At 44.1% G+C, this 20,969-nt stretch overlaps 1 gene segment (V, D, J or C); it reads left to right on the top strand.

The window, feature by feature from the left end:
* The window catches only part of LOC119799999, a 208,238-nt gene that overhangs the window by 179,975 nt on the left and 7,294 nt on the right, over nt 1-20,969 (top strand). The window contains 1 exon segment of the C gene segment in view: nt 3,680-3,750. Coding sequence covers nt 3,680-3,750 — 71 coding nt within the window.

The raw sequence follows: 20,969 nt of genomic DNA on the forward strand, positions 1-20,969 counted from the left end.
GCAAGGGCTTCCATCATCGCAGAATCTTGAAGTCAGGCAGGCTTTATGAACCCCACGGTGCCTCTCTCTGGCTGTACTGCACAGAGAGTATGCCTCAAATTCTTAAAAGCAGAGAAATTAAAAGTCTTGAAAGCCCGAGAATTAAAGAGAAGAGGAAAATGTCTCTCACGTCATGCAGCCCCCTCATTTTGGAGCAAGACTGTTTCCCCATGAGCCGTTTGTCTTCATTTAGCAGCTGTCTTCTCTGGGGAAGCCATTTTGTAGAAGTGTTTGTCACAGTGTGACAACTACCAGTTTGGGGAAATTGCAGTTTGGAACGGGAACCCAGGTTATGGTTACCCCAGGTAAGCCCAGTTGCATGGAGCCTTGGAATCCCTTCTTCTTAACCTTTGTGTAACGCTCAATTCCAAGTAAGCCTTTGAGAAACACGTTGGGAAGGAAGCCATTTCCCTCAAACAATATCCAGAGCCATTAAGCAATAATGAGACAGCATTTTTGGCATTAAATAGAAACATTTTTGGATAAATAAGACTCCGCACTGTTGTCTATCAGACTCCTGCGTGTGAACGCTCTTATTCTCCCTCAGAAGAAGTTACAGTAAGAAGCGCAGCCATGATTCCTGCTGTAGCGTGGGAGCCATAGGCTGTGGTTTGGGGGGTGAAGGATTAGAAATGTGTTCAGGCAGATTGGACGTGTTTTTGACAGGGTATGTAACACAGTGTGAATTATAACCAGGGAGGAAAGCTTACCTTTGGACTGGGAACCAAGTTATCTATCAAGCCCAGTAAGTATAAAATTATATCCTTGGATTAAGCAATGTCTATGGATTAAGGGCTGATTTTGACTCAATTATACACTATATAAAGAACGTCTACTGAGGGAGAATGAGTGTCAAAGAGGAGGCCAGAGTCTCTCTGCTTAGATCTGGCAGCTCAGTGTGAAATGAGCCATGGATGAATCACTCTGGGAGTTGCTCCCAGAATATATGTTTCAGTACTAAGGATACATGACTGATTGCCATGGGCTTTGGCTAGGATTTGTGCAGTAATCAGTGACAAGATTTCTAATTTCTTAATGAGCTCTCTGGGGCTCTATTTACTTTGAGGTTACATCCCTGTTTAGAATGAATCTTTTGTAAATAATTATCACTGACCAAAGTTAGAGATGAGTCTCTGTCAAAGTCTAAAAAGTTACATTGGGAAAAAGTGTATTCTTGAGTCCTGAAGGACACTCCCCATGCCTGGAACATTAGGAAAAATGTCCATATGACATAGACTCGCTGAGCAGACTCTGAGACCACCCTTTCAGACTCTCACCATTTATAGGAAAACTGAGCCCACTGATCATCCTGAGACAGCCGTTCTCTGGCTGAACTGAGACTGGACCTTAAGTCTGGGGCCGGAAATCCCCAGGACTTGTCTAACAGAAGGCCTCCTGTGCCAACCCTGTGTCAGGTCCATGCTGATGCCAGGGATCCAGGAAGATCCAGAACTAATATGATAATGGCCTCACAGAACCTCTGCTAGACATGGGTCCCATTGTTTTCTCCCATCAATCCAATGCATACCGCAACCTCTTCTGGTCCTAGTCTGCTAGTCTTACTACTTTAGGAAAGTAACTGTGGAAGTTTTCAAGACCATTAGCAGATAAAAATCAACACAGATATCGGTGTAATGATCTATCCTGTCCCTTTAAGAGACATGCCCCGTATAAAAATGCCTAAAACTGAAATTTAAAAAGTCAATTTTTCTTGTAATTTGATCTTAACAAAATTATTTCATTATGAAAGTAGAGCCAAGTTAACTTGATGTCAGCTCCATGTCCACCGCAATCAGATTCTACAGACTCGGGCTGAGGATGAGAATTAGGGCAGTTTTCTTGAAGCATATCTTCTTGGTGCCCTCAGTGGAGATTTTTCTCTGTTCTAACATTTTGAGTTTCTTTAAATGGGAAAATCTCCATGCTGGTTTGACATCTAAAATCAAAGAGAATTTACTGTATAGAGTTTAGAAACACACATTTGATACTCAGAACTCTGTGTTGTAAAAAGGAAATCAAAGATTCCCCTAAAGGGATCTAATTCCTATGGAATTTCTAATTCCATAATTAGTAAGACAAAGGGGACTCGTTTAGAGTTTGTAGATTAGTGATTTGGTTACACACACACACACATGAGGTTTTTGTGTTTGGGTAAACCACAGTGCAATCTCTGGTGCAGGCTGGCAACTCACCTTTGGATCTGGAACCCAGCTGATGGTTATACCTGGTAGGCCACTACAGTTAATTCTCATTTATACCAACTAATTAGGAAACAAATGTGTATATGTTATTTTGAGAGTCTGGGGTTGAGAATGAGAAAGAGCCACCAGCAATGTATACTGGGAAGGGTAAAATAGAAGAGAGTCTGTCACCAAAGACCACATAAAGAAAGAGAAGTTTGACCAGGATTCCACAAAAGGGAGTGGCACAGAAGCCGGCTGTCCCAGGAGCCTTGCTGAACCAGGCCTGCAGCCCCGCAGGGGGCTCCCACCCTCACTGTGGTCCCACTAGAACCAAACCAAATGCTACAAGACAGCTTTACCCAGAACTATCTAAGTCTTAACAACTTCACCCAGTTAGCAACTACATTTCTAACTTAGAAATTCCAGCTTATGCCACACAAGTCCTTAAACACACTGGTGCCTGCTTAAGATATTTAAATGCATCCCCGTTTTCTATAGTTCTCGGGTGCCCTACCGGCAAAGCATTCCTGCAGCACACTGCTTATCACTTTTACAAGTTAGAGCAAGCAAGGCCCTGGCCCTCAAAGCTACATAAGTCATGTAATTACTTGGCTTAGGCTGAAGTCACCTCTGCTTTATTTCTCATAACCGTGTTCATTTGTTGAGATCTGTTTAAATTCAGACAGTGTGGGTGTGCAACTCTTGGCACTAGGGATTTCCTGAAATTGTCAGTAAATATTTTCCCATAAATAATGTTTCTTCTAGACTAGCAAATGACCACCACCACCGCAGCCTCTTTTCTCTTTCTCTCTCTTTTTTTCCTGAAGGGAATCTGCAAGTAGAAAGCAAAAATAAAGCTGAAATGTAGAGGTTTGCCGTGCGGGTTGAAAGGACTTTCCGTGTGGATGTTGAGGTGCACTTGGTCGTATAAACTAGGTATTCGGTCGGCAGGATCGCGTTGTCTTGCTGGAAGGCCCCTCCAGCTTACAGGGCTCAGGATCTCCTAAAGAGAAGCTCAGGGGCACCTGCCAAGTACCATCCAGATCCAGGGTGAAGGGCGAGGCTTCAGCTATCCCTGGACCTCAGGTAGAAGACGGATTTTCCTCACAGTCAAGTCCACTGAGGGGAGTTTTCTCTTATAACCAGGAAGGCGAGGAGTAAAGAGCATTTACTCACGGCATTCCTGTTTCGAGTACTGTGAGCATAGAGTACAGAGGACATAGGAATGGATGCAAGCAGAAAACTAGAGAAAAGAAATCGATAAACACTGGGAAAAATCAGTTGTCCTTATCTCGCCTGTCTCTGATAACGAATGTGTCTTCCCGGCTCATTCCTCACTGCCTGCGACTCTAACTGGAACTGCAGAGAACTGGCATGCTCCTGTAGTCGGCACACAGCTTGGTTAGTTGCATTTCCATACGGAGCCTCCCTTTGAAGAAGAGGGCTTTTTGTAATAGCACTGAACATTGTGTGTCTAGTTACAATACATTTTACTTCGGATCTGGCACCAAACTCAATGTTAAACCAAGTAAGTTAAACTTACCCACCCATTATTCTAAATTCCGCCTCTTTGTCTATATTTGCTTCGAATTCTTTCCGTTTTGGGTCCTTGCCCAATGTTTTAGTGCTTTTTGTCTCTATATCTCTTGAGCAGATATAGAGTAAACAAATCCCATGATCCCATGAGCATTCTGAAAGAGACAAGGATGCTCTTGACATCCTTCATAAGGGAAATTCCCAATGTAAGGAAAACTACTGTTTTTACTAATTAACACATAAAAAACTGAATATAATTTAAAGTACCTCTGAGTATCTAGGATTTCATAAAGCAGATATAGCATATTTTATGCATTCATAAAAGATCCCATAACTAACATTTATTGAGCCTTTTCTGTATACAAAACCCTGGGTAAATGCCTGTTGTAGCTTATCTCAATTCACCCCCTGATGACCCTGTGGGGCAGATGTTATCCCACTTTCAGGGGTAAGGTTGAAATAGTTATCAAATGATAGAGAGCAGCAGGCAGGCCTGCACATCCCCACACTTAACTCTCATAACCAGGGTCTTGCTGAGGTTTGGATCTGGTGAAGTAGCCTGTGGCTCTGATAACTACAAGCTCATGTTGGGACAGGAATCACAATGACTGTAAGATCAGGAAGTGAGATGCAAAAATCCAGAATGCTTTGCAACAAAATGGTGGATACATGCATGAGCAATTTCACTTGGGAAGTAAGGTTAATGACCAATGAATAAATTCAAAGTGCATTCTCCCTTTGGGTTAGAACCCTAGCTTTTCTGCCACTCTCTCCTCCCTCACCACTTCTTCCTTGGCAGATGGACTTCCTTTTTAGGGAAGCCTTTACAATGATGTATTTGTTAAGGACAAAGTCCTCAAAAGGTCAGGTAGAAACAGAAAGGCTGTCTCCGGGGCACACTGAGACTCTTAGAAGATGGCTTTTCCAATATTTGAAGAACTGTTGTGGAGATGAGGAAAGGCTTAATCCCAAAGGCAAAATCAAAATGTAGATGAAAATGTATCCCAGCTTTCCCTGGAAGCTTCTGAAGAGGTGGAGCCGCTGTGCGCAGGCAGGCTACTCTGTGAAGTCTGGAGGTATCCCTGTGAGCTCAGAGCCAATGCACAGGACACTGTCGAAGGGATTTCTGTGACATTTTAGATTAGATGTTGGACTCGATCAGCTCTGACAATCTGTCAACTCCAAATGCTAAGATCCCCGTGACTCTTGCATGGAAGGGAAAGGGGTGAGCTAAACCTGTTCCTTCTAGTTTTAATATTTTGATAACCAAGAAATGGGCCATCAAATTGATCAAGTTGAAGCCTACAGAGATTTTTGCACTTAAAAGATAATGAAGTATAATTTCTTGGTGCAGTAAATGGGGAAAGAAGAGGTACCAGTGATGAAAAAGAAAGAGAGAAAAGGAATACCTTGAAGGAAGACCAGAGGTTGAATGAGGGAAGAGGGGTGATTTTGCAGAGGACAGATCTGATCTGCCAAAGTTTTCACAAGTTCAGCTTTGGAATAAGATCCAAGCATAATGTCAGTCCTAGTAACTGAGCAGACTTTAGACTGGGGAATAGGACCAGGGGATGAAGGTCCTTCCGATTTAAACACTCTCAAAAGGCTGTAATTGCTTCCTGATAGGCGAGGACTCTTAAGGCAGAAAGACCATTGTTACCACAGATCATTTGTCCCTTAGGATGCAGCCCTGAGACTGACTGTCTGCCTTAGGCTGCTGGCTGCACAGGAAAAAAAAGTTTGGGGCTGCTTAGAAGGGATGGAAGCCAGGGAGGGAGGATGGGGAACACTGGGAGCAGGTTTGTGTAAAGGGGGCTAGCACTGTGTAGACCGAGGTTCAACCTTGGGGAAGCTGTATTTTGGAATCGGGACTCGGCTAACTGTCATGCCTGGTAAGTGGGCTCCTCTTTACTCCAGGGACACATTACTGTGGAGAAATTTTAAATGGGGACAAGTGAATCCCATTATTCTCAAAAAAAAAAAAAAAAACAAGGAAATAGGAGAAAGGAGAAAGGAGTATTTCTTCCCATCACCACCTCCCAGGCAGTCTGGTATGATAAAGCAGAGAGAAGGGCCAAGACAGCCTAAAGTCCCTGTTAGGAGCCCATGAGAGGAAATTGGGCGTTCCATCCAAAGGGAAGTGGGAGGGCAGTTGTACTAGAAAGAGTGGAAGCAACCCTGAACATGCTCTGGACCATGACCAACATTTGAAGAAGGCTGAAGCCCACAGCCAGAACAGGCAAGTGAAGAGCAGTTGTACAAGACTGGCTTTTTCCTGGGTCCTGTGGTTCTGGGTTGTCTCCCTGTGAGAGGCCCCATTGTGTACTGTTTGTGGAGAATGATCCTTCCCCAAGATGCTTGCTTACCACTTTTTCTGGATCTAAACTTTAAGGAAGGAGAGGAAAGCTGAGTCATAGTGCACATCAGCCCTGGGACTAAAGTCTCCCTCTTCCTTGGGTACCAGATGAAATGGAGACACTCAGTTAGAAAATGCATTGTCCAGCACATTTCCATTCTAGGTGAATTGCAGCCTGACTCTGAAGATTCCAGAGTTCCTGCTTCCCTCGTGTGTTAAAAATGGTCAAACAGGCTCCTGATGAGGTTATGATTCACACCTGTTACCCTTGAATGTCAAGGTCTGAGTGGCCAAAGCTGAGAAATAATCAAATAAGTAAATAGGTCAGACTTAAATGTGTGCTCACGTACAGCCATTCCATCTCTATATCAGGTTTACCCCGAACACTGAAAGTCCTCTATCTTTTCAAGCGTAGGGAATGTCCTTTGTCAGGTGTCTGCTGAGTGTGATTTCCTTGGTCCCTGTGTTTTTGCTGGGCCTCAGATCACTGTGTGACTACAGTACAGGGAACAAGCTAACGTTTGGCAAAGGAACCAGGGTGCTAGTCAAGCCAGGTGAGTGTTTGGGCCTGAACCACAGCTCTGTTCCCAAACTGAAAGGGGAGCCCGGGCATCAGTTTTTAAGAGAGGTATTATACTTTGGTCCAAATTAATCTGTATTAAACTTGGCTTTAAAATGTTCAGTATTTCTCTTATATAGTGTGGATAAGCGGATGGGTGAATTCAGTGCAGATAAAGGATATTGCTATCTCTATGCATCCTGCGACAGATTTCCTAAAATAAGCCTGTTTTACTGCCCCAAGAAGCAGAGAAAGGCAGGAAAAGTGATTCTCTCTGTTCAGAGTGGTTCTGTGACTCCAATACTTTGACAATGGCAGGGCAAGGACCCACATTTGCTAAGATTCAATATCTTGCTGTCTGTAGCCTCTATAGCTGTCATTCTGGTTGATCTCCTCCGGTTCTCATTTCCCCAGTTACCGTAACTGAAATACGGGTAACCCTTATCTCCTGGCTCACAGAACATGTGTAAGGATTACAAAGACAGTTTGCTTTGAGAAGAAGTGAGGCTAGATGGGGCTTCATTTTATTTATTTTCTTGGGGAGAGGGGACTTTTTATTAGATTGGAAGAAGGAATAAGACAGATACGGTACTTGAAAGGCAAGATGCTAGGATCAGTATATGAACAGGCACAACATAATTGTTAAGGCGTTCAATTAGAAGCCAAACAATAGCAAACATCTTTTTGATAGCTGTACTCCCATGAGGTCTGCGGAGATCTCTAAGCCTTGGTTCAGGTGTAACATGGACTTCACTGTTCCAGCTCTCCCTGCCCTGGAGGATGCCACGACTGAGCTAATGTTTGGGAAATGTCTTGGAATGCATGCTTAGGCAGACGACTTGCAACTTCTAAGTTATATCTTTATGTGAAATTCCAATCTGAGAGTAAGTTTAAGAGTGGGCAAGTTTGATGGACTTTGGCTATGGCTGAGAAAGGCTTGAATCTGGAAATCAGGTGAGCCTCTGCAGTTGTGAGGAGAAATCATAAGAATTAGGCCTACAATCTGTTTGTAAAGAAATATGTAGTTGGGAGAGTGGACTAAGTGATTCCTGGGTCTCCTTCCATCTGAACGAGCATGGGAGTTTAATATTTTTCCTGAATTTAACAAATACGTGCTTAGTCTAGGGTTCTATCTCAGCCAAGCAGAAGAACCCTGGGGGATTTTGTGCTCAAGCACTCTTTGGTTTTCGTGGTGGAGGAGATCACTGTGGCCTCTTCAGGTGGCCAGAAGCTGATTTTTGGAAGGGGGACCATGCTCAAGGTGTATCTTAGTAAGTATTTCTGTGGATTCTGAGTTGGATTTTTGTTGAGACAAGTGGCGAGCTTTCTAGACATGTAAGCAGGCTATCAAATGTCTCCATTCTTCCGTGTTTCCCATGAAAGAAGGCGCTGCTCTCTGTGCCTTTCCCATATGACTAGAAAAGCAGGTGGTAGTTTACATCGTTACAACCATAATAGAGAAGCTGAATTTACTTCGTTAAAACCATAATAGAGAAGCAGAATGGAAGATACTTTCTATGCCTAGCAGCCAGCCCAATCCCAATCAGCAAAAAAGGCCACTCTGAAATGCCACCTTCTCTTCCACTGAGCATCATCTGGTGGCTATAATGTCCTAAACAACCAAAGCCACATCTCCCAGTTGCTGAGTTGCCCAGATGCCCTTTATCCTGTTACCCAACCTGAGTTTATGCACGCCGTTAGATCACCTGACCTCATAAATCTATATATTTGTTTATTTCCCCACTCCTAGAGGTTTCTGTCACAGGGGATAGTGAATGGTTTCCAGTGTTTCCTCAGTGTCTAGGAACCCCCAAACTGCCTTTCATTCTCAAATAATTATAGTTTTGTTGTTGTGTGTGCAGACACCAACTCAAGGTCCTGGCCAATATCAAGGCCAGCAGAGGATTCTGTTGTGTACAGTGGTGTGCTTGGTGAGTCTGAAAGAGCGAACAAATGAGGGATGTGCAGGGCCTCATTCCACTGTGCCCACCAGGCAGGCAGAACATTGACATTTGGAAAGGGAGCTGTGGTATCAGTCAGTTCCAGTAAGTACCTGGTAGCTGTTATTGATTACAATGCCTGTATTTATATATTGCCTGCTTATCATCTAAGTAAAGTAGAATTTGGGTTTAATGAGGAAAGCAACAATGTATTATTAAGAGATGCAGTCCCATGTCTAGCTATATGTTCATAATTATTTTAATAGCTTAAAATGATAAAAAAAATTACTAAAGGGATATATGCGATTTGCTAAACATAGGTGAAAATGAAGTATACACAGGTGTTGATTCCTAGGTTATGGTTGGGATCAGAAGTGACAGCCTTTGACTCAAAAAAAAATAGTGAAATTTTACAAATCTTTTTAAAAGCAGTGTGTTTCAGTATTGGCTGGAGAACTGTCAGCTGGTACTATCTCGGGCTTTCTGCTACATCCATGGTACCACTGTTACCGAGCCCTGAAAAGAGGCTTTCATGGGTTTAAATCCATGGCTTAGCATTTATTCCAGTAATCAAAAGGGGGAATCCCCAGCAGAGCTCCCATGAGGGAGGAGAGCTGTATGCTGATCACATTAATCCATGACCACAGCAGATTGGGCATCTTTGTCAGATAGCGCAGGACCATGATTTACAACATATTCATATTGGGGAGTGGGACAAGACATCACTCAAGAGAGGCTTGATGTGGTGGCTGAGGCCCTCTGAACCTGCTGCAGTATTTGGGAGGCACAAGTGCCAAAGAATTAATGGTTCATGCAGACAAATGCATTCTTGTATAGGAAAACTATTAAAATAAGGGCACCGAACTGGCTGTGAATGAAATAAGCCATGAAGGTTCCCTAGAATAATAGCTCACAGAGCTGATCCTAAAGAAAGGGCAGCTCAGCCGAACGCAGCCAGGTCTTCCAAACCTGGTTTGACTAGTGCACTGGACCAGTTTTATCTGTGAGAAGAAACTGTTTAATAATACCTCGTGAATATTATAAAGATAAATTAATGTATGTGGAAATGTTCCATAGATTCTAAAGTGCTCCCCACATATAAAGTACGTGTCTATAGAACAAAAAAAAATTAAAAGCTGGGTCAGACAGGGGATGAAGAGGCTATACATGTTCTTGGTGAAGGGGCTGTTTTCATGTGCCTCTGTCACCATGGACACTGGTTAGAAACGCGCTCTCTCTCTCTCTCGTGGGGGTGGAGTGAGTTGAGAGCTACTTGATGCAAATGGCAAGGGAAAAGAGCCATTTTGTAAAGATCTTCCTGACAGTGTGACTTCTGGGACTTACCAGAGTTTTGGAACTGTGACAAAACTCCGAGTCATCCCAAGTGAGTCCAGTGTCTGCATGATTCTTCTCCCATGGGTTTTCTCTGAAATGGTAACATTTGGAGCACATGATGGAATCAATAGACCTTCTCTTTCTGGGTCATTTTTGGGAGATTTGAGCAAAGGCATTTATAGGATCCCTCATCCGTCTCTTAGCATTTAATAGTGTTGTTCCGCCCACGTTCTTTTCTAATAGGAAAGAAAGCTAAGATGGTGCCTGTGGGGCCAAATGTGGAAGGGCAGATTCACAAAGCCAAAGCAGTGAACTTGGTGTTTGTCTTTAACAAGTGTGAAGCATGGTGTTATATAGTCAGGGGGTCACTTGACTTTGAAGGCGGAGAGCACTTGAGTAAGCCCCTAGCTTGCAGGATGAGTTGACTGGGATGGGGGAGCCTTTAATTACAGCGATCTGGACACAGCTTCATGAAGCTGCCAATTGATTGACATTAAAGTTAGGGAGGCACTGTGGCAAGAGTCTGAAAATAACTGTTGTGGCGATGAGAGAAGGGTTCGATACGTCTGTTGGATATATGGAATTGGAAATTGGGAGTTTGGGGCAATAGATCCAGAGACATGGGAAGGAAACAACTTCATTGTTAAACCTGGTACCACAAATGGCCCAGGCTTGAGTTAAATGACCTGTGCACTTGGTTGGAAAATAAAAGAAAGCTAAGGGATAGCCTGTGTGTAGAGGGAAAGCTGCAGCCCTAAGTCTGGTGTGTGTGTGCTCAAGCGTGTTTTTGACTGACTAAGAAGCACTGTGGAAATACTGGCAACTATAAGTTGACCTTTGGGAGTGGAACTAGGTTGCTGGTCAGCCCTGGTAAGTGGAGTAAGCAAGGAATAATGGGATGGCTGAGGGGAAAATGCCTTTATGTCCCAAGAAATGGCTCTGTAATAAAGGACAAACTGGGGGGGGGGGGTGATTGAGTCACTGTTATTAGAGTCCCACTGGTTCTAGCCAAAAATGGAGAGAGGGAGGGAGGGATGGAGGAAGAGAGAGAGAGAGAGAGAGAGAGAGAGAGAGAGAGAGAGAGAGAGAGAAAGAGAGAGAGAGAGAGAGAGAGAGAGAGAGAGAGAGAGAGAGAGAGAGAGAGAGAGAGAGAGAGAGAGAGAGAGAGATCCAACACTAGGAAACTAGGAAACTAGGAATGATAAGGACAGTCTTCTGAGATTTGTGAGTCCTCTGCTAAAATAACATATAGATGCAAATATTTGAATGTTTATTGGTAGTGCTGGTAGCCTAGCCTGCTTAGCCTGAGGTCTACTGCTCCTCAGTGATAAAAATTGATAATAATGTCCAAAGTCGCTGTCCTAGTGAGGTGATGTAATGTATGTAGATTGTTAAGCCTCTTGGAATATCGTATGTTCTCCATAAATGATGACCTCTCTTTCTCCTTCCAAACTATATCATGGTTGAAAAGCCCTACACTGTAAGCCATTTTTGTGTAGGGTTTTGTCACAGTGTGAATTCAGGATATGGCAAACTCAGTTTTGGAAAGGGCACTGTGCTTCTCGTCTCTCCAGGTAAATGCTGCTCTCGTTTTCCTGTTGTGTCCCTTCGTCTGGGTCAAGGCCCCTGCTTGCTGTATTTTATGGACTGCATCGTCCTTGTTCTGTCGGGTGACAATGTGGGAATTGGGCTCGTCATTTGAACAAGACAGTAAGAGACGAGCTATAAATGACAGCAGAGCTAAGTCACCAGGGTAGGATGGAATGCGGACTAAGACCCAGATAACCAGGGAAAGGTAGTCTCTAGAAATAGACTAGCTTCCTGTGAGAAGTCTGGACCGTGTGTCTTTCCCTCAGACGTCCCTCACAGTCCTCTCACCTTCTGTATCACCAGCTTAGCTGTGCAGTCTTAGTCTGTAACACATAGAGCTACAGAATCTCATGGCTAAGCACATCCACTGTTAATGTGGGAGATCGTGAAAGCAAAGGTTCTTCCATCCCTTGCAATATCTAACATGGTTTTTTTTTTTAAAAAAAAATTTTTGATAAATATTTGTTTAACTGAAATTGAGTACCCAGAGACATCAGAATTTCCAGGCCAAAGGGAAGGGGGATGGGGATGAACCAGACAGCACAGGGCATCCCCGGATGTAGAGAAAAGGGACACATGAGACCAAGAATCAAAAAGATGCATGTTCTCTTCTCTGCTGCCAATAAGAAATGTAACTCGCAGCAGCCTTCTTGTTGGAGACCCCCTCCCCTGCCCCACTCTGTCTCTCCCTTAAATTGGTATTGGGACTCCACTCAAATAGCCTTTTTTGCCCCTCTCCACCAGGCCTCTAGGAATGTGCTCCATTTGAGACTGTGAAGCGAGAACTTGTTCTTCCTATGAAGAAGTCACAGTTCTGTTAAATCTCAAGTGTTTCCCAAGTCATTAGGGTGAGGAGAGAGGTGACATGGGAGACTGTTTACTGTGAGGCCTCAGACACTGTGGGAGCTGGCAAGGAGCAAACACGCTCACCTTTGGAAGGGGAACCCAGCTAAGAGTGGACCCAAGTAAGTGTGGGGTGCTGTACTCATTGCAGTGAGCAGCCACAAGATGGGATTTTGTTGTTGTGTCTTATTTTTATATGAAGTATTAAGATTGCAGTCTCGATATAGTGTTTAAGTCTGACATGAGCATATTTTCTCTGCGGTGGAATTTAGCATTACTTTAAGAACTGAGGCTGACAGTAGCTCTGCTTAACATTAGAATTTTAACCTGAGAATTTTGCTAAGTGGAGTTGAATGGACAGAGGCAGCTGGAAGAGCAGAAAATCACACAGCCGCTATCTAATAGACCTTTTATGCTTCCACTACCATTGAGGATGTTCAAGGTGCTTTCGCCTATGCCCTAAATAAGCTAAGCTAAATTCACTCCAAAGACTAAGTGCCCACTTACACGAACCAATGTCCCCAAAGAGTCAGTGAGGTACCAACAAGAGACCCCAGGGATTCTAGTTTCAGACAAGAAACTAAATTTGATTTGGCATTAACTTTCTGTTTGTTATTGAACAAATCATCATCCTCTGTGAGCCTCGGACTCTCCGGGGAGATGAGGGGTGCAGACATCTGTGGTCCAGCAGTTCCCCCCTTTGTGACCCTGGAGCTCATGCAATTCAAGAGTGTGGATTTTGGGATGTTTCAGAAACAAATTCTGATTGGGGGGTATTATATAACCTTAATGAATAGCCCTGCTAATCAGTATTCTAGTTCAGCATATTAATAATAGTAGCTGGCCATGAGATGCTTCAGCAGGTAAAATGCTTCATATACAAGCCTAATGATGAGCGTTCAGTCCACAGAACACACACACACACACATACACATCCACACATACATACATACACACATACACATATATACACACATACACACACAGAGACACACACATCCACACATCCAAACACATCCAAACAGAGACACACACACATCCACACATCCACAAACATCCACATACACGCACATACACACACAAACACACATACACAGATCCACAGAGACACACACAGACACACACATACACACACACACATCCATACACAGACACACACATACACAGACACATATACACACACACTCACACACACATACATCATCAGCATTATCAAGGGAAAAGAAATGATAATAACCATCATATCAGTGCCTATGATGTGTATGACGTGTGGGTATAGCGTTAGATGAGTATTGACTGCAGAGCTCTGTAAGGTGAGGGGCAATATTCTCTGTCTTACGGGGTGGGGAAATGAGACTCGCAGGGGCAATATTCCTTGTCTTATGGGGTGGGGAAATGATAAATTATCGCCCCACATTCTATGACTTGTTATCTGAGAGACTAAAATCCAAACTTGGTCAACCTGTCTGACCTCAAAACCCTGTCCTTTCTGCTCCATGTTGTCACAGGCTCTGCCGTGATTTGCTTACAAAGGAGAGAGAATGCCAATCACAGAGAGTAGGGAAATACATGGAGTTTAGCTTTTCCATCTTGGATGTGGCCATAAGTTAAAGATTCAGAAAGTCTTGATCTAGATGCTCCCATTCTAAAGGATTCTCTTTTCTGTAACACAGCAGAACAGAGGGCTGTTGGGATCGCTTAGCCCAGTGGGCAGAAGGAAGAGGGAAATGGCAGACATGCCTCATGCTGACCCCTCCCCTTCCCTCTCCATCCCTTCTATCTCCCCAGCAGAACAGCCACAGGTTAGCTGTCTGCAAGTGCCTGGCTGCTTGTGAGTTCCAGGAAAATGTACTTTGGATGTTGTTAGATTATAGGGTTAGGGTTAGGTTTGGAATTCATCTAATTCAGAATTTATATTCTTCCTAAAAGGCAGTTAAGAAGGGTTGCTTTAATCATCTAATATCATAAAAATACTAATGCAAGCTAGGCAGGGTCCAGAAGCTGGGACCTGGTCCTGGAACCATATGCTGTGACCACTGTTGAATGAATGACCATTTTGCAGGCTGAGTGCAAGATTCATTCACGAACAGAAAACATACAAAGCCTTTTACTAAAGACTTGCCGTGGGCTTCCCAGCTGTGCTGTGAAAGTGGCAAGGAAAGGAAATAGCCCATTTTGTCACAGGACAAATCACTGTGAGCAACATAGGCTCCAAACTTATCTTTGGGACAGGAAGAAGACTGCTGGTGGAACCAAGTGAGTTCAACACTAACTTGACTCACATTACAGAAGGAAGGATGTCTGTTTTCACCTCTTTCTTTGTCTGTTGAGGGGATAAGAAACTACTCTAGGCTTTGCGTGCTGTTAAATAAGAAAATAAGCAGACAATAGTCTTACATTACATATAGTATCCGTCAGTATCATACCTAGAAACAGCATATAATAAATAGGACTTGGCATTTATTTAAATAGAGAAAACTACTTTAGGCCCCATCTAGGAAGGAAACTAATTGTATGAATGGCTTTTCAGTCGAATGAAGCCTGCTGTATACCAAGCAGAATCTTCTGTTGGGTTCTGCCATATTTCTTTTTATCTTCCAATAGTCTTAGGAAAATGAAGGCTAAAATGGCATGCCCCGCACTGCTTTGGGGTATGTACACAGACCTTGGGACATTTAGTAACGCACCTGAGTGAGCCCTTGGAATCCCAGGCCCGGCTCCAGGTGCCACCTTGTATGGATTTATGTCACAGAGCCCTGGTGAGGGATGGAAGCCACCGCTCAGCTTACTTTGTTGTATTTGCTGTTGTCCTGGGTGTAACTGATCATTGTTACGACTGTCTCGCTTCTGATCATAGCAACGCTGCTGACTTAGAGTACACGTTTCCGCTATATTATTCTTTTTACCCTTTAAAAGGAATGACTGTTAAGGTCCTGCAGGGGGTGGCATTTGTTGCCGTTGAATGATTTCTTATTTGTTCATTCAGTTCCCATCTCTCTGCTCAGAATCAACATGAACCCCACAGTGCTTTTGTCTATTTGTCTCCTTGCTATCTCTCGGAAATGCTTACTTGGTGTTTCCTTGCCTAAGCACTTAGATTTTGCAATTCACAATAAACTTAGCTTTTAACTTCTTCCCAAACTGGTCCCTTTGTCCCAATAATAATGTTCAATAAAAGCCAGTTTAACTTAGTAAATACTTATTGAGCATCACCAACAAACCAGGGACCACAGTAGGTTTAAGAACAAAGAAGAAAGCTGAGATGTGATCTCTGTGTGATGGTGCAAACCTTTGATCTCAATGCCTCATAGGCTGAGGCAGGCTGAGCTCTCTGAGTTCAAGTCCAGCTTTTTCTATATAGTGAATTCCTGGTTATCCAGAGCTATACAATGACACCATGCCTCAAAAATAAATTTAAAAAATTAAAAATCCCTCAGTCTATTAGCAAATTGGGGTGGAGGTGGGCAGAGATAAGAGTGGACACTTTAAACTCCTTGGCAGGAGAATAACAGTTGTACCCATGGCTCTGGGGAGGGATTCGAGTCTCTTCTTACTGAGATGTCTGACTTTCTGAGGACAAAAAAGCCATCAGCAATTAATATCCTAGAACAAGATGAGGACAGACAAGAATGAGTCCAGCGTGAGCCTCCCACGGCTCTTGCTCAGTCCCAGAGACTGCTCAGTCACAGCAGCTCTGAATCATGCCCTGGCGGGTTCTTAGCAGGTGCCCCAGTTCAGTGGGCTGGATGTGTTCTTGGTTCTACTCTCCCTAGCAAAATAAAAAACGGTTTTTGCATCTATCCACAAGAAAGCAGGACCTTCCACACAATGGTAGCAGATAAGGAAATGGCTGCCTACTCCCTCGGGTCTTTAGAAACTCTCCCGCCCTCCAGGGCCACAGGAGGCAGAGTGTCTCACGGTTTTGTGAAGACTCTTTTGTCCCAAATGAGGGAAGACAGTGATGACCTTTGGTGGTTGTGATGAGGGAACTGGAGGTCATGGGTAGCCCTGAGGGCTGGCACTGCTTGCTCTCATAACAAGGGTTTCTTTGAGTCCTCATGACACCCATTACAGGAAATACTTCAAGATCACCTGTTGCTGGGCCCAGCTGCCCATCCAACCTATACCGTATGAAGGAAGACCCCACACCTCAAAGGCCACCTGGATGTAAATTTATCCTTCTCTAAGTGAGGAGGTTTGATCCAATCTCTGTACATGCTAATCCTTTGGTCATAGTCACTGTGGTATTGTGACTTGGCATTTCTGGAGGCATAAGTAAAATCATATTTGTATTAGCAAGATACAGGTACATAAAAGAAGGAAAAAGAAACATTGGGGGACTGTTCATTGGGTATTAACCTACAAAGAAAGAGGAAATAATATGAAAACCATGAAGTGGGCCACATAAAAGCTTTGTTCCTTGGGATTCTCTGAGGGCTCACGGGTAACTACATAGTCGGAGTGCAGGAATTTGTACTGTGCTGTGTCAGGGTGGGGAGCCAGGTAGCAGGCCAGCTCACTTTGGGGAGCGGAACAAGACTCCAAGTTTATCCAAGTAAGTGCCTGGCCTTAGGAAGTCCCTTGCTTTCTTAGATAATGAACCAGTGGTTCCTGAACTAATTTTGTGTGCTTCCTCATAAGATTTGCTTGGTTCAGATTCTAAATTTCCAGCCGTTGACTTAATGGTGTATTTTCTAAGATAGTTGCCAAGAAGAATTAACCTTCCTATCATTACAGGGATAGACTCTTTTCTGGTTTCTAGATCTGTATCAGAGAAGAAATTGTGACTAAGTATAACAAAAGATTTATTTTTACTTTTGTTACCATTTAGTTTCATAAAAGATAATGGATTGAGTTTCCCAAAGACAGTGAACTTTGGACACACTCTTTAAGAAACTCCATACTCAGCTGAGAGATAAAGAGGAACATAAAGCCTACACAATGCCAAAAACAATACAAAATTTAGAAAATTAGACCCTATGAAACTTAAATAGGCATAATAAACAAATATAAATATTAGGGTTGCATTGAAAAGAGAATATTTAGAGAGTTTACCCATGAAATAGCTATTTATTGAGCAACTCCAGTATCACAACCATTATGCTGGAAGAGAGGAAGGGAAGGAGGGATGGAAGATCAGAAAATGCAGGGTCTCTACCTCCAGGATCCCAAGTTAAACAGAGAGTTTTGGTCCAGGGTTTCCCAGGTTCTAGGGAGGCACAAACGAGTTGCCATGACTACAAAGAAGGATGTAGCCAACCTCCTACCCAGATTGCCTCGTGTTTGTATTCATCCTCCTGCCAGAGTTTTGCTCTTTCATTGCTGTACCTCAGCACAGTGCAGGATTTAGGCATCATCAAGCAAATGACTATTAGGAGTGGGGAATGGCTCCTGGACCAACCAGGTGGTTCATTGGCCTGGGGTGCTTGCTCCCTGATTCTGGGATCTGAGTTTAATCCCTGGAATCCACATGGTAGAAAATGAGAGGTAACCTCTGGAAGGAGTTGTCTTTTGACTTTCACATGTGTCCCACTCTCTCTCTCTCTCTCTCTCTCTCTCTCTCTCTCTCTCTCTCTCTCTCTCTCTCTCCACACACACACACACACACACACACACACACTCACACACATACACATACTCACTCACATACACACTCACACACATACACACTCACACACACAATAATTATTTTCAAAAGTGCCTGCTAGAAGAGTTTGGTGAGGCTTCAATGGAGAGGAAATCGCTGTTTAAAACATGTTAGTTTTGGATTAGTAAGTTTTCTTCAACAGAGAAAATTGCCCAGCGTTTAAAACAGGGAGGTTATAGAGTTTACCCTCACGGAGTACAGTGCAGCAAGCAGGAGAAATGTAGATTGCCGAAGAGGCCAGCATGTCTTTGCTGCTGGGGGAGCTTCCTGTCTCTCCAGGGAAGGCTCCTTCTCATGTGTTTGTTTGCTTTTGTGCTTCATCATGGATCTCATCTTGCCAAGGTTAATCAGTTAACCTAGATTAGAAAGCCCACCCTATTTCTGGAGAACTGAAGTTTAGACGCAAAAGGATAAAAATGTCTTGTAATGAGGGCTCAGCACAAATAGGTTTTAGCAGGGAAGGGTGAGATGGGATAAGGATGTAGTGTCTGTGTGTCCATCTGAGGGACCACCAGGAAAAGAGGCACACTGAGGAAATGTCCTGTTGGGATTAGAATCAGCTTTGCAATGTGCACCTCCCAGGTGTGCACAAAATCGCGGAAGGAAGCTCAAGAATGTGTGTTCGGGAAAAGGCTTTCACATTGACATTGCTCCTGGCAGGTAACCCTGTTGGGAAGACACCATCCTGTGTGTGCAGATCCCTGAGGCTGGGACTGCTGGAGGGGCAGAAGCAGATGCAGCTCAGCTGCCTGGGTGCAATTATGGGAAGGAAATGAAGTTGTTTCATAAGGATTAGAAAGAAAAAATCAGCACCAGCGAAGCCCCTAATTGTGGCCACAGGAGTGAATAGGAGAACAAGAGGATTCAGAGCAGAGAGAACCTAACGGTGAAAATTAGATGAGCATTTAAAATGGAATTTTAGTGTCCTACAGCTAGAGAAGGCACACTGAAATAAATACATACACATGCACGCACACACACGAGAGATTAATGAATAGTAACATTAACCTTAAATAGTAAGCTTGAGAAGCAATGGCTTACCCTATTGTAAGATTTCATAAACTTTATAATGCTAATGTGCATTGCCAGTCTTCAGACTGGAATGCACCACACATTTCTATGCTTCCTGGGCTTCAGATTCCCTTTTTCACACAAATTTAGGAGGACTGAGGCCCTGTGGCATCCTCACTGAGAGCTGTGCTCCTCCACACTGCTCTCAGACTTTAGGGTCTGTGCCCCATACAGCATCAGTCCTTATCATGGAACCTCCCAGTAAGAGGCAGAGCTTCCTCCTGGCTTGCCAGCTTGGCAGTGCTCTTGTGGATGTGCTGACTGAAGTCTGTGCACCCTCAGGAATACCAGACACATCTCCTCAAGGGAGGGCCCTCCTACACCCAGTCCTGTCACGGAACCCTGCCAATGTCTTCCACGTGTTGCCAGTGCAGTCTTCCCTCAAGAGTCATTTCATACGGGCATGGTGGCACCCAGCCACAGTCTCAGCACCCAAGAAACTGAGGCAAAGGATCATGAATCCAAGGCCAGCCGTGGGCTACAGAGCCAGACCCTGTCAGAAAACAAAAAAAAATCAATGTGTACTTTAAAAATCTTTTTGCAATTAACCCATGGCTTCTCACGTTCTTCCAAGTTGCCTGTCTTATCTTCAGTTGTGGTGCAGAGAACAGAACAGGTACCGACCTTTCAGGAAGGCCCCACTGGCTCCAGGGTGGCTAATGGGAAGGTCTGTGAGACTCTTCCTGAGGAAAGTTATCAGCGGTGAGACTTCTCTTCTGTCTTGAGGGAGACGGGTAAACTGAGGCAGGAGACGAGTGCCCCATCCAGGCTGGTCCAGCCCAGGTTAGAGTTCTTGTAAAGCACCCTCCTACTGTGTTATATGGTGGCTTCACTACGCTGACCTTTGGGTCCGGGACCAGCCTGGCTGTGCGCCCATGTGAGTATGACCATCCTAATGACCAGAGCAAGAGATGGCCTGTTAGTGTAATCCCTAGCAAACTTGGGGTGCGCAAAACTTTATTTCTTATTTCCTCAGGCTCTTGTGGTAGCTTAAAGTGTTCCCAGTTCACATACTGAAGTCAGAGAGGTGCCAAGGGCCATCTGAATAAATGAAAATCTGAACAGAATAATTTATAGGGAAAAAATTAAAAGAATTGCAGATACTCAGTGCTTTCAAGTGAAGCTGATACGATCAGCACCAGATAACCTGAACATTCAGGAAATTAGCTAAGTGCCCTTAGGGAGGAAGAGCTGGGTTAATGGCAAACACAAATTCTCTTTCATTGAAGTAGGTAGTTAAACTTGGTCAGCTAATGAAAGTGGTAATGGTAACGGGGCACTAGTTCCCAGAGGCTTCTCTCAGAACCTTGAGTCCCTGAACCCTCACCCAAGGGTCAGTGGCTGGGCTCTGTTAGTGGTTGGTAGCTAGAACAGGAGATGGACAAGGAGGATGGCAGGTGAGGGTGAGTTCTGGCCCCACCTTCCCCAGCTGTATTTAACACTGTTTCCACTTTAACAACGTGCTCATAGCATATCATAATGTGGGACGTCGCCTAGCGAGAAAGCCATCACTGGGAGAGTGCCTAATGCCTCCTCGGCACGGTCATCACGGCTCACCTTCCTAAGGCTCATATTATTGTAAAAGGCGAGGGCAGCGGCTTCCTTGGTAAACAGAAGTGGTCAAAAGCCAAGAACTTCAGGACAGTTTGGGGCAGTGTCCTGAGACTGAGTGTCCAGTGGGCTCCAGCAGAGTGGTATCAGAAAGGCTTCTGCAGAGACCTTATCTGGAGTGGGATTTCAGCTCTAGCCTGAGATTAAACTGTGGAGCAGGGACCGCGTTAAGCATTCCGCCATATACAGAGAATGAGGCAGGGGCAGGACGCACAAGTACTTCCTCTTCCTCGCTGTCCGAGACACTGGCTTGAGTTCA

Source organism: Arvicola amphibius, chromosome 13 (assembly GCF_903992535.2).
Source record: "Arvicola amphibius chromosome 13, mArvAmp1.2, whole genome shotgun sequence".
Classification (NCBI taxonomy): Eukaryota; Metazoa; Chordata; class Mammalia; order Rodentia; family Cricetidae; genus Arvicola; species Arvicola amphibius.